The sequence below is a fragment of the Halichoerus grypus genome, chromosome 1 (assembly GCF_964656455.1).
Source record: "Halichoerus grypus chromosome 1, mHalGry1.hap1.1, whole genome shotgun sequence".
NCBI lineage: Eukaryota > Metazoa > Chordata > Mammalia > Carnivora > Phocidae > Halichoerus > Halichoerus grypus.
In genome coordinates, this window is record NC_135712.1 from 163020677 (window position 1) to 163034979 (window position 14303).

The following is a 14303-nucleotide window of genomic DNA, read 5'->3' on the forward strand; positions in this document are numbered from 1 at the left end:
ACTTCTCCCTCTCTTCCACTCAGAGATATTCAGGGGGTGTGGGTTAAAGGAAAGAGGGGGCAAAAAAGGAAAAGCAAGAAGGACAGAAAAACAGATCCAGCTGTGAAAGGAGACAAAGGCTGTCTTGGCATGTCACTCCTCCCTGACAGCAAGCCCGGTTTTCAGACTAACTGAGACTTTTCAAGCTAAATACCAGCTCCCTGGAGACCAGCCCAGGAGTTCGTGGCCTCTCTGAGCCACCTTGTCCCTCCACCTCCTCCTCCCTTTGTCTGAGTCCTGTTGTCACCACGTTTCCCCGACGGGTCCACCCTCGAGCACAGGCCGAAGTTTGCCCTGTCCTCTGGAACAGGCCTGTCCTGCCGTGATGCCCTCCCGGGCCCCGCCCAGACAGGTCCTCTTTTCCCTGGCTGCATGCATGGTCCAGGCAGCCTGGTCTGGGCCTTCTTGCTGGCCTCGTGCCCCCAGGCCTTGCACCCACCACCTTGCCCTAACCATCTGCTTGAACCCTGGTTATTTCCACTAGACCAGTCCCCCACCTGGCTGAAATGTCGACACATGCTTTCTCCATGCCAGTCTTCTCAACCGTTTTGCAGCCCTGAACATTGGCTCCATGGCATGTGCTCACTCCTCCTAGTCCCTGGGAGGCCCTCCTAAACCTGCAGAAGCTTCCTCAGGCTGCAGCCTGTTCCTTCCCAGAAAACAACCTTGTCCCCTGGCAAACATGAACTCCCTCCCGTCTGCATCTTCTCTCTGTATCCTCACTCAGTTTCTCCCCGTCCCTCTTCTCAGCAGAAATTTATTTGCTAAGTACTCACTGAGCACCTACTATGTGCTTAAGATACGATAGCCATAAGACAGACCAGGTGCCTCCCTGCCCTGGTGGAGTTTCTCCTCAAGTGAAGGAGATGTTCAGTTAGAAGGTGGGTTTAGGCAGTGGAAGTGCTATAGCATCAAACACACAGAACAAACCTTGGTGGTGGGAGCAGGGCGCCAGGGGTGGGATGAGGGGGGAAATTTAGGCAGAGAGGCTAGAGAAGGCTTTTTTTCCAATTAAAAAATTTGTGTTAAAATACACATAACATAAAAACCCACCATCTTGGGGCACCTGGGTGGCTCAGTCGTTAAGCGTCTGCCTTCGGCCCAGGTCATGATCCCAGGGTCCTGGGATCGAGCCCCGCATCGGGCTCCCTGCTCGGCGGGAAGCCTGCTTCTCCCTCTCCCACTCCCCCTGCTTGTGTTCCCTCTCTCTCTGTGTCTCTCTCTGTCAAATAAATAAAAATCTTAAAAAAAAAAAAAACCCACCATCTTGACTATTTTTAAGTGTCCAGTTCAGTGGCATTAAGTACATTCACCCTTTATACAACCATCTCTACCATCCATCCACAGAACTCTTCATCTCCCCAAACTGAAACTTTGTCCCCATTAAACACTAACTGCGCACCCCCTTCCCCAGCCCCTGGCAACCACCGTGCTGCTCTCTGCTTCTACGATTTTGACTGCTCTGGGGACGTCATGGAAGTGAGATGGGGTCATGTGGAATTTGTCCCTCTGTGACTAGTTTATTTCACTGAGCATAATGTCCTCAAGGCATATCCATGTTGTGGCCTGTGTCAGAGTTTCCTTCCTTTTTAAGGCTGAAGAATATTCCACTTGTATGTACACATCACATTTTGTGTGTCATTCATCCATCGATGGGGACTTGGGTTGCTTCCACTGTTGGGCTATTGTGAGTAATACTGCCATGAACATGGTGCACAGATGTCTCTTCAAGACACTGCTTCCAGTTCTTTTGTGTATGTCCCCAGAAGCGGAGTTGCTAAATCATGTAATTCTCTTTTTAATTTTTTGAGGAACTGCCATACCATTTTCCACAGTGGCTGCCCCATTTTACATTCCAACCAGCAGTGGGGAAGGCTTCTAGTTTCTTAGAGAAGGCCTTTATGACGGGGAGGAAACCTTTCAGCAGGGAGCTGAATGGCATGAGCCAGCAAGAACTGGCAGGGTCTAGGGACAGAGCATTCTGGGCAGAGGACAGCAACACAGAGGCAGGAAGGCGGGAATGAGCCTCAAGAGCTAGACCAGGTCAGTAGACGGAGCACAGGAGAGGGAGATGGGCTGCAGAGATTCTTTAGGACCTCCCTCAGCCCACAGACATACTCAAGTCTTCCCCACTCCCCCACCTCCCTTCCTGCCCACATCTGCCCTACACAACCTTCCCTGACCTCATAAGCCAGGGTCTCCATGCTGTCCGCCTCACACCCTGAGCCTCAGCTCTGGTGGCCTCTCACCTTGGGAATTCCCTCTTCCCTTGGTTTTCACTGGCTACCTTCTGTCCTGGTTCTCTCCGTACTTCTCTGACTATCCAACTCTGTGCCTCCACACCAGGCATTCACTTCCCAAGGCCCGAGCTCTTCCATCCCCATCCGTCATCCTGTGCTCTGCTCAGGCAGCCCATTCCAGGCCAGCAGCCAGCCCTACTCAGGTGCTGTTCCCAGAGCTGACCTCCTGGTCTGACCCTTCTCTGCAGCCCCACACTCCAGCCTCCAGCTAACCTTTTGGTCCCTTCTTGGAAGGCCCACAGATACTGTCGTCCCCTCTTATTCACAGTTTTGCTTTCCGTAGTTTCAGTTGCCTGTGATGAGTTTGATCTAGGAGCAGGTGATCCTCTTTCTGACATAGATTCAGAAGGCCAGTAGTCACCTAACACCAGGTCACAGCACCCACATCATTTGTGTCATTTCATGTCATCGTGGAGGCATTTTATCATCTTACATGCTCACAAGAAGAACCAGGGTATGTACAGTGCTATAAGGTACCATATAAGGTATTTTTAGAGAGGCCACATTCACATAACTTTTATTGTAATTGTCCTGTTTTATTACTAGTTACTGTTGATCTCTTACTGTGCCTACTTTATTTTTTTAAGAAGATGTTATTTATTTATTTATTTATCTGAGAGAGCGCCCACGTGCCTGCATGAGCAGGGGGAGAGGCAGAGGGAGAAGCAGGCTCCCTGCTGACGCCCTGCGGGACTCAATCCCAGGACTCCAGGATCCCAAGGCTCCAGGATCATGACCTGAGCCAAAGGCAGCCGCTTAACCCACTGAGCCACTCAGGCATGCCCTGTGCCTACTTTATAAATTAAACTTTATTACCGGTGTGTGTGCCTAGGAAAATACATACTATATACAGGCACGTTTTATTGCACTCTGCTTTGTTGTACTTCGCAGATACTGCATTCTTCACAAATTGAAGGTTTGTGACAATCCTGCAGTGAGCAAGTCTGTTGGCACCATTTTTCCAGCAGCATTTACTCATTTCATGTCTCCGTGTCACATTTTGGTAATTCTCACAGTGTTTCAAACTTTTCATCATTATTGTATTTGTTATGGTGATCTGTGGCCAGTGATTACGACTCAGCATTTTGTAAATACATTGTTTTTTAGAGTAATGCTTTTCACACTTAATAGAAATATAGAATGGTGTAAACATAATTTTTATACACCGGGAAACCAAAAAACTCATTTGACTAGCTTTACTGCGATGTTTGCTTTATTATAATGGTCTGGAAAGACCCACAATATCTCCAAGGTATGCTCATGTGGGGTTTGGCACTATCTGTGGTTTCAGGCATCCTCTGGGCGTCTTTAGACATATCCCCCAAAGATAAAGAGGGTCTACTGTACCTCTGACTCAGCACATCCCAAACTGAACTCAGCATCTTCCCATCCCTTTGGCCTGCTTCCCCTCTTGTGTCTGCCATTCTGGGTGTTGGCACCAGATTCTAAAGATTTGAAATCCCTGGCATTTCATTTTCTATTGTCATGTGTTAATCACAGATCAAATGAAAATCAACAAACTCCAAGGCCTTTGGCCAGGCATCACGAAGGATTCAAAAACAAGTTCTATCCGTTCTTCAAACCCACTTCAGGGTCTTTGCACTTGCAGTTGCCTCCACCTAAAGCTCTCATCCCACCCTTTGCACAGCTGGCTAAGGGTTTCAAATTAAATGTCACCTCCTCAAAGAGGTCTCCCCCGCTCACTCTGCAGTGCTCGGTTGCAGCATTCCTGTCTACTTCCTTCCTCATACTTATCTCAAGCTGTGATTATGTCTTTCTTTTTCTGCTTACTTGCATGCCAGTTGCCTTTCCCCGTAAGAATAGCTCCAAGAGGGCAGGGCCACGTTTCTTTTTAAGATTTTATTTATTTATTTGAGAGAGAGAGCGCTTACGAGTGGTGGGAGGAGGGGCAGAGGGAGAAACAGACTCCCCGCTGAGCAGGGAGCCTGAGGTGGGGCTCCATCCCAGGACCCTGAGATCATGACCTGAGCCGAAGGCAGACGCTTCACCGACTGAGCCACCCAGGCGCCTCCAGTGCCACACTTCTGTTCACATTTGTGTCCTTACCGCCTGGCACATAAAATAGTACTCGGTAAATATTCTTGACAAAACTAATAAATAAATGAATACATTAGACTCAGTTCCTGCAGTCAAGTAAGGAAAACAAACTTAGATGCATGACAGTTTGGTCCTGTATAATTTACTTTGCACAGTGAGGGGCAGAGCTGGGAGCCAGCCCAGCTTCTCACCAGCTCCCCAGTAATAATGCAGAGGGTGTGACAGTTCAGCAGACTAACACAAGAGACATTTCAAGGTAGTGTGACTGGAGGAGGATGAGGGATACAGACTCTCAGAGACCAGGGGCTCAGGTCTGGAGGCGGCCAGGGCACCTGCATGTCCCACACCCCTTGTTCAGAGTCCTGGAGGGCTTGGGGACTGTCCGGAGCCAACAGGCTGGGTACGGAGACAGGTAGGATGCCCTGACCCTCAGAACTTGTTCTGTGGCTTGATTTTCCTCTCCACTTTGTCTAGATGTGCCCGTGGCCCCAGTGTGGGATTGGGGCCTCCATCACACTCACCCTCCCTTTCTCCTTCCTGGTTTCCTGGCAGCTACTCTCTATACCTAGTCTGCAGCCCTGTTGCCCAGAGTTGGCCATGGAGACCCGCAGCACCCCAGACTCACCACGTCAGGATCCCCAGCAGCGTGTGTCTGCTCACTGAAGTTTGAGCTCTGGCCTGTGTACGTCAGCCAGCCAGTTTGTATGGAGCCCCCACAGGGCCCTCAGCCCTCCGAGTGCCAGGAAAGAAGCCAGTGGGGTGCCCAACCATGGGGCACTCACAGCCAAGGTGGAGAGTGAAAACGCTGCTGACACGATAGTCTCCAAACCTTACATTTATGTTTTATGCTCTTTTCTGAATGTTCTATCTCAGGAGTTAGAAACAATGGCTGCCTGTGAGATAGAACAGTTGTGGGGCAGCCCCAGTGTCCTCAGCTGTGTGAGCTAAGCTCCGAACAGGGTAAGTGGCTCAAGTCTTAAGAGTCTGGGCAATCAGGGAGGCTTCCAGGAGGTGAGGCCTTAATACTCCACAAAGGAGAGTAGGATGTAGTTAAGTGGAAAGGAGAAGGAGGGTACATAGGAGGCTCAAACAGACAGCATGGAATCCAGCCATTGACTGGCTTCTTGAGGTCATGGCTGGTCCTTTCTTGACCTGAAGTGAGATGGTGAGGACAGGAAGACCGAATATTGTATGAGCCATGTACTGGCCTTGTCAAACAGTGAGAACTTGCCAATCACAGTTACAACCACTCTCTTAGGATTCTAGAAGCTGAGAGAGCTGACAGGGGCATTTTGATATCACTTTGTTTTGTTTTGTTTTTTAAAGATTTTATTTATTCGTCAGAGAGAGAGAGAGCGGCAGGCAGAAGGAGAGGGAGAAGCAGACTCCCCGCTGAGCAGGGAGCCCGATCCGGGGCTCAATCCCAGGACCCTGGGATCATGACCTGAGCCAAAGGCAGATGCTTAACCATCTGAGCCACCCAGGCGCCCCTGTTTTGTTTTGTTTTTAATTGCGGTAAGAACACTTCACATGAAATCTACCCTCTTAGTGTCCATTGACGGATGAATGGGTAAACAAAGTGTGGTCTCTTCAAACAACGGAATATTATTCAGCCTTAAAAAGGAAGGAAATCCCGTCACGTGATATAGCACGGATGAACCTGGGGGACATTGTGCTCAGTGAAGTTAGCCAGTCGCAGAGGGACAAATACTGCATCATTCCATTTACACGAGGAATCTAAAACAGTTGAAGCAGACGCTAGAATGATGGTTGCCAGGGGCTGGGGGAGAGGGACATTGAGAGTGGCTCTTCAGGGGGTATAGTGTCCCAGTTATGCAGGAGATTGCTTTGTCTCACAGGAAGGAAAACTAAAGCTCATGGAGAAGCCGTCGCCTGCTGAGGGTTATCAGCAGGTTCGAGGCAAAGTCTGCAGTAGAAATCAGGTTTCCTGATCTCTTGTTCGGGGCCTTCCCAGATAACATGCTGCTTCTGTGAATGTATTACAAACTGCATCCAGAACCAAAGGTTCCTTCCAAAACTAAAAGTTTTTTTAAAGCATCTAGGCCAAAGCCAGACTCACAGCAGCCTGGCTTCAGGAGCTAGAATAAGACAGGTGTCAGCATGAACTGGAGGCAGACACTGGGTCCTGGGGGAGCCAGGGGACTTCTGTCTGGTCCCACCTTCTCCCCGCCTCTTCCTGGCTGGTGTTGTCTCTCTCTCACCATCTTTATCCCTTCTCTGCCTCCTATGGGAGCACAGCTGACAGCTGGGATAAAGATGAGCCATGTCTCCCTGAGCTGTCTTTGAATTTCCCAGTGGCCGCTGAAGGCTGTGCTGGAAACCCTGACCTGAGTCCCCAGGGGCTCAACAATGTCTGTGATGGTGGTGCCTGGAGGAACTTCAGAGACAGCGCTCTCCAGGAGTCTGGTGCCACCTTCGAGTCCTGAGCACTCTCCCTTCTCCAGATGTGACCTCAGAACACTCCAGCAAGCCCCCTCACTGGGACCCTCACAGGATTTCCCCAGGGCTTGAAACAGCTGTGGAAGGCAGCCCCTCCCCCCTTCTGGGTGGATTTTTCTTTCAATGGGCTATGTGGCTGAGGAGGCTGGCAAATCCGGAGCATCAGGCTGCCCGCCTTGGTGCTCTGCAACCCCCTCCCCCCAGGTTTAGTGTGTGACTTAGAGACACTTCGGAGATTATAGGGGAGTGCTGGCACAGGGACCTGCAGGAACCGAAAGGCCCAGAGGTAGGGAAAAACAAGGTGTAAAACTGAGTTCCGTGGGGCGTGGAAGAATGTAGGAGAGGTGTCCGGAAAGGGTCTCTAGGCTGAGTCACAGGCAAAGGGTAGGACTTATCAGTGCCTCAGTTTCCTCATCTGCAAAATGGAGGTAATAAGAATAGTACCTTGCTTGTAGGTTGTTGGGAGGATTCAGTGGGAATACATGTAAAAAGCTAGAGCCATTCTTAGCACATACTAAGTGTTCAATGAATGTTAGCTGTTCTGTTAAGTAGGTATTATTAATATTACTACCACCGTGTTACAGATGAGGTTGAGGGAAGAGAAATCACTTGTATAAGGCATAGGTGTAGGAAGGGGTGGAGCCCGGAATTTGAACCCAGGTCTTCTGACACCAGAGCACGGGCTCTCAGGATCATTCTGAATGATAAGTTCTTCTGCAAGTGCTAGGGAACCACAGGAGCCATTGGGGGCTGTGAGTGACAGCAGAAGGCGGCCACCACGACCTAGGATGGATTGGAGTAGGTGAAAGACTGGAGCTCCCAAAGAGCTAAGAGACAAGCTCAGTTGAGGGTGGAAGGATGCTAGGAGCTCTGGTCTAAGATGGGGACCAGAAAGCTCATCACTTCTGAGATAGGGCAGTTCCAGTGTGGAGAAGGCCCAGGCTAGGTGGAATGGATGTACATGTGGCAAAAGTCATCAGAGAAGAAGGTATCAAGGGGCTGAGAGGCGGAGGGTCCTGGTAACTACAGATAGGGAGAACTGAGCCAAGCGCCAAGACACCAGGACATGGGGCTTGACCAGGGGCTGGCAGACACAAGTGTGGAAAGAAAGAGGTGGCTGTTTAAGGGCAGGGCAGGTGTGAACCCAGGAGGCCTGTAAGTGGGGAAGGTGGTGAGAAACCAGGAGCTTTGGGGATGGTTTCTTCCTCTTCTGTAAAGTAGGACGTTGTGAAGAAGGACCGTGTGGCCCCTGGGCCTACTTGGGACCATCCTGAGGGCCAGACCATAGCCTGAGGGCCAGACCATAATTATTGTTTTGTGAAAAGCAGGCCAACGAAGCCGGGGGTTCGTTGGCCTGCTTTTCACAAAACAATAATTATTACTATGACTATTACACAGTGATAACGATGCCTCCCTCCTCTGTGGCTCTTCACTGAGAAGAGCTTTTCCACCTACAATCCTGTATGAGCTTTGCAACAGCCTCTAAAACGGCAGTTGTCAAAATCTTTTGGTCTCACACGTCTCTCTCCTCTTAAAAATGATTGAGGACCCCAAATTTTTTGTTTCTATGAGTTTTATCAGTCAATATTTACCACATGAAAAGGTAACACTGAGAAAAATTTTAAACATCTCTTAATTCATTTAAGAGTAACAGTAATAGGTCCATTGCATGTTAACATAAATGGCATTTTTTATGAAGAATACCTTTTCAAAAAAATTTAGTGAAGAGCGTAACACTGGTTTCCCATTTTTGCAAATATTCATAATGTCTAGCTTCCTAGAAGACAGCTGGATTCTCCTGGCTGCCTCTGTGCTCAGTCTGTTGGAATTGTTGTTTGGGCCAGCTTCACAGATAAGTAGTTGGAAAAGGGAGACAGAACCCCAGAGGTTCTCAGGCCACGCTTGAGGAACTGCTCTTCTAGAAGAAGGCTAAGCACCCACATGTAATAGCTGGAGAAACTGAGGCATGGAGACAGAGGACTAGGGCTCCTAGCTCTTTCTGTGACTGCTACCAGGAGGGTCCCTAAAGGAGGACCAGCCCTCCCATCCTGGTCCCAGAATATCCTGGGGTTGACTGGCTGGTTTGCCTGGGGCCTGGGGAGGAAGTGCAGGACTGGGCGGCCCTGGGGAACTGGGAAGATAAGCTGCTTCGGCCTTGGGCAGAGGGGCCAGCGGTGGCCTGATATAACACTCACAGCGTCAGCCTGAGAAACGCGATAGCGCAGGCCCTGGCGCCCCCAGCCCCCACACTCCTGGGAGGAACCCTGTTCCCAGAAGTCTGTCCCTGGACACTGCCGTCAACCTCGGAGTTCATTTCCTGGTTAAACAAACATCTATATTAAATGGCCCGGTTGGGCAACGCCCAGTAGCAGCTTCTGAGGAGAGCCTCGGGCACATGGCCTGCCAGGCCCCCTTCTTGTCCGGCTGGTGAAGACACATCCATCATCGGCAGTCACTCAGGCAGGACAGCCCCGTGCGTCCCACCCAGAGTCTGCCCGTCTGGCAGGAGAGGTTGAGAAGGACGTGCAGAGTGGCCCGTGCCCCAGTCTGCCCCTGACAGCTTTGAGATCGAAACAATAGTAATGGTGACAACTCTGAAAGTTGGGGTGGGCCTGACCACTCCCATCCATCATCTCATCGTCTCGTCCTTGCACGGTGGGAGTGCTGGCCCCATCTTCCGGATGAGGCACGGAAGCATCTGAGGGGGGGCTTGCCCTCAGCCGCATAGCCACTCGTGGCCTGGCTGGGCTGCGGGTCCGGGCATCCTGACTTCCAGCATAGCTCTCTTTCCTTTGTAGCATGCTCCAAGGTGGGCAGTGCTCCAAGGCTCGGAGCTCAGAGAGGACCGAGTCAGAGGACTGGCCTGGGCGCCCCTGGAGTGCCAGACTCCTGCTACCACCTTTCCAGCACAGGTGAAGAAGAGGTGTTTCCAGCTTGAGAAACCCTGCCATCTGTCATGAGCAGAGATGCCATTTCCCGTGCTTACCGTGTGCCAGATGCACTGCTAAGTGCTTGGTTGTTGAAGCCGGACTACCTGGTTTTGAATTTTGGCTCTGCCACTTACTAGCAGTGACTTTGGGCAAAGGTTAGAACTTACCTGCGCCTCAGTTTCCTCATCTGCAAAGTGGAGGTAATAAGAATAGTACCTTGCTCAGAGGTTGTTGGGAGGATTCAGTGAGAATACATGTAAAAAGCTAGAGCCATTCTTAGCACATACTAAGTGTTCAATGAATGCTAGCTGTTCTGTTATTAAGTAGGTATTATTATTATTATTATTTTATTACCGCTGTGTTACAGATGGGGCTCAGAGAAGAGAAATCACCTGTTCAAGGGCATAGGTGTAGGAAGGGGTGGAGCCCAGGATTTGAACCTAGGTCTTCTGACATCAGAGCACGCACTCTCAGCATCATGCTGGATGACAAGTGAGAATTGAGTCACAGGCCTCTGGGAGATAGGAGGTCATCTTGGCTTCATTTTATAGGGGAAGAACCAGAGTTTGAGATCTCCTGACCCCTGTCCTTTCTCTACAAAGTCATTCTCTTGATGGAAACTTGACCACAGGATTTCTTAGCTGTTAAGGCTCGTCCTGGCAGAATATATTTTCCATTGCAAGGGTTTTGTTTACAAAGCCTTTCACATGTGGGACTCTGCAGGAGCCCCTGCTTGGGAGGAGTGAGCTACTCTTGTCCACAGAGCCCCACACTAGCCTTGCAGATGCAGAAGGCAGACAGTGAGTCACGATTCGGCGCCTGTGGGAGGGCGGGAGGCCAGGTGAGGCTGGAGGCCTCTGCAGGCCTCGCTGTTTTCCCCTCCTGCTCCACGGATGCTGTGATAGCCCGCCAAGAGGCAGCAGTGAGATGCAAGAGGGAGACTGACAAAGGACCCAAGTTCTGCCCTATTTGGGTGGCCTTGAAGAGAAAAAACACTATGCTTCTTAGCCAAGAAGCTATTAGGGGTGGAGCGGCTAGAGAAGGGAATTCATTTACTGAGTGCCTACTGTGTGCCAGGCACTGTATCTCATTTCACTTATTTATTCAGTTGTTGATTGAACATCTCATGTGTGCAAGGATCGCATCAGGTAGTGTGGTTGCTATAAAGAAGAGCACAGCAAGATGACAGCTTATAACAAGTGGCTCTCACCCAGAGGTGAGATTTTGCCTTCGTCCTGCAGAGGACATTTGGCAATGTCTAGAGACATTTTTGGTTGTCCCAAATTGGGGTGGGGGCTGCTCCTGTCATCCAGTGGGTAGAAGCCACAGATGCTGTTAATGATCCTACAGTACATTGGACAGCCTTTGCAACCAAAGCTGCCTGGCCTAAAATATCGGTAGTGCCAAAGCTGAGAAACCCTGGGGTAGAGAATGACTTTGGGTGATCTTTATTTAGGTCAGGTGGTCATGGATGGCCACACTAAGGATGGGACTTTTGATCTGAAAACGTCAGACAGTAAGAATGAGATCTGGGAAAGAGCATCACATGCAGAGGGAACAGCAAGTACAAAGGCCTTGAGTCAGGAATGCATCATCAAAAAGACCAGTGCACGAGGGGCGCCTGGGTGACTCAGTCGGTTGGGCATGTGCCCTCGGCTCAGGTCATGGTCCCGGGGTCCTGGGATTGAGCCCTGCGTCAGGCTCCCTGCTCAGCAAGGAGCCTGCTTTCCCTCTCCCCCCGCCCCCACTCATGTTCTCTCTCACTATCTCTCTCTCTCTCTCTCAAATAAACAAATAAAATCTTTAAAAAAAAAAAAAAAAGACCAGTGCACAAGATCAGGCTGATTATTCTCAACCATATTTCGGATAAAAAAAACTGAGGCTCAGAGGAAACAGTTTGCCAGCCGCCATACAATTACACAATGTGGGAGCCGGGATTTGAACTTGGATATGCTTCGTCCTAGAGTCCCTTTGCTTTCCACTACCTCAACTGCTACTCTCAGAGGAATGGCTCAGCCTTCATTTTGCAGTTGAGACCTCTCCCCTACTTGACCCTGTAAATTATTTTTTTCTTATTCCATCCCTGAGCACTTGGTTCCAGCCCCGGTTTCTACCTCAATAACAAAAACCACAAAGATAATGATAGCCATTACTTTCGTAGTGCTTACTGTGCACCAGGCACTATTCCACGTGAGAGATATCTATATAGATACATAGATAAGAGACAGAGAGATCTCTCTCTGTATATGCACTCATTTGGTCTGCACAATATGCAGGTTTTAGGTACCCTTATTCTGTTGTGCCCATTTTATAGATAGGAAAATTGAGGTATAGAGAGAGGCTAAATGACATGTTCAACTAGTAAAAGGCAGAAGTAGGATTTGAGCCCAAACTACCTAGTTCCAGGGTCTGTGCTCTTAACCATAACACTGTGTAGTTGCTCTCTCAACAGGTGGTGAGTTTCTAGTCATTAGAGTAGATCATTCACTTGACCAGTGGCTCCTTGAGTTTAGTCACACGTAAGTTCAGCATAGAAGGGAATTTAGAGGTCACTTTATTCCGACATGGGAAGACTGAGGCCCAGTCTCAGAAGGTGACTTGTGCAGGTTGTACCAGGAGGCGATGGTAGAGCTGTAGCCAGAAGCCAGGTGTCCCACCCAAGTGCCTTGTGCTCCGCTGTGGGCCACCCCACCCCCAGACTCGCCTGCACATTCCTGGAATCTGCCATCTGTTCTGTCAGGCTGCCCCATAGTGTCTTTGCTCTCCTGGGTGCCAGCCAGCAGCTGTGTCTGGTATTTGTCAGGTTTGGGGCCACAGAGGAGGGGCCTGCTTATGGCAGAAGGCCCAGGCATCTCCCTCAGCCCCCACCCATCCTTCCTGTTTATAGACATAATCTCAGTTATTCCTGAATCTTACAGGTGCAGAAGTTGGGCCTCAGTGGGTTAAATGGCTCACCTCCTGAGGTAAGCCAGGACAGTTAGTGCTTCCCAAGTGGAATGAACATGCATTCATCCTTTCATTCACTCATTCATTCTTTCAGCCACCAAAAGCAAGCCTACTATATGTGAGGCGCTGGTAGTGCATGGGTGAAATTTATGGTTCCTGCCCTCCAGGAGAGACATACTTGGTATCCTGAGAGGAGGCTGCCCCGGAAAGGATACCTAATCCAGCTGGTTCAGGCAGGGGATCAAAAGGCTCCTTGGAGGAGGTGATGGATACCATGGCTAAGTCTTAAAGGATAGCTGGGAATTAGCCAGGCAGAAAAGGGGAAATGGACACCAAGAGGACAGCACATGCAAAAGCAAGAAGCAAGAGCCCTCTCTATGTGCAGAGAACCGCAGGTGGTTCAAGGTTGCTAGGCCTGTGGGTGGACGCCAAGATCATACGGTCGTGATAGGGGCCACCTAGTGAGCACTTACTGTGTGTTGGGCAGTGTGCTGAGCATTAGCTCAACAACCTTCTGAGTTAGATGCTTTCAATATCCACACTTGCAGATAAGGAAACCGAGGTGCCGTGAGGTTGAGGATCTCACGGGTAGTGAGTGCCAGGGAACGGGCTGAGAAGTACATGGGTTTTGCCTCCAGCAGTTGGCAGTTTCTTCTGTAAACCCGAGGCTTGCGGAGGTGGGGGTCTCCCTTCCCCTCTCTGAATTGGTGCTGTGCCTCCTAATGACTCTGTTCCCTCTTGCAGCTGGAAGGACTGTCTAGAGCCCATGTCATCGCACAGGAACTGCTGTCTTCAGAGAAAGCGTGAGTCCCCAAGCAGCTGCCTGTGGCCTTGAGCTTGTTAACAGAACGTCACCCCTCCCTGGCTTAAATGGGATGGAATTAATGCAAACTCAACCCTCTTTCCCTCTGCAGATACGTGGAGATGCTCCAGCACTTACATCTGGTGAGTTAATCATTTCCACTGTCCAAAACTCATTGCCCTTTTACAAGGCTGTGATATAAGAGGCAGAAAAGCAGTAAGGAGGCAGAGGTGATTTTGATGAACGGAGGCTTGGCAGCAGACAGATGTCCACCAAGGCTTTTCGTGGACGTCTGTCTCCTGATTCATGTGCTTCAGGGGGTGAATGGCACTGTGCTTTCCGTGGGTGTGTCTCTCTGCCTGGACCAGAGGTGTATGGGGGGATGTGCTAAGGTTTCTGGAAAGATGTTTGCAGTTTCCTCAGCCCTCTTGTTGAAGAAGGCAGAAGGAGGACAGATGCAGCGCTGGGTCATTGCTGTGTGTGCGAGTTTAGGTGTGTATGTGAGTGTACGTGTGTGGGTGCATGCGTGTATGGGGGGCGTATACGTGTGTATGTATGTTTAGGTCTGTATGGAGAAGAGGATGTGCTACCAGTGTGACAGAGCAGCTGGGGTCGCGGGAGGCTTTCTCAGTCATCCCAGCACTGGGGCAATAACACCTGAGCCCATGGAGAGGACATCCTCTGGACTTTCAGAGGGAAGGAGGCCAGACTTGGAGACCGCCTGGGCATCAGGTGCTGCCACCCTTTCCAACCCACAAAACTGCCTGG

The 14303-nt window shown here is 50.1% G+C and overlaps 1 protein-coding gene across 6 annotated transcripts in view; it reads left to right on the top strand.

Moving 5' to 3' along the window:
• Nucleotides 1-14303, top strand: part of FGD5 (FYVE, RhoGEF and PH domain containing 5) — a 120887-nt gene that overhangs the window by 54957 nt on the left and 51627 nt on the right. For all 6 annotated transcript variants that reach the window (XR_004911274.2, XM_036073631.2, XM_036073630.2 and 3 more), the window contains exons 4-5: nt 13478-13536; nt 13648-13678. Coding sequence is in view for 5 of the 6 variants with exons in the window: in XM_036073631.2 (XP_035929524.1) it covers nt 13478-13536; nt 13648-13678 (90 nt within the window). In the remaining variant the exon portion in view is untranslated. The remainder of the gene's footprint in view (nt 1-13477; nt 13537-13647; nt 13679-14303) is intronic.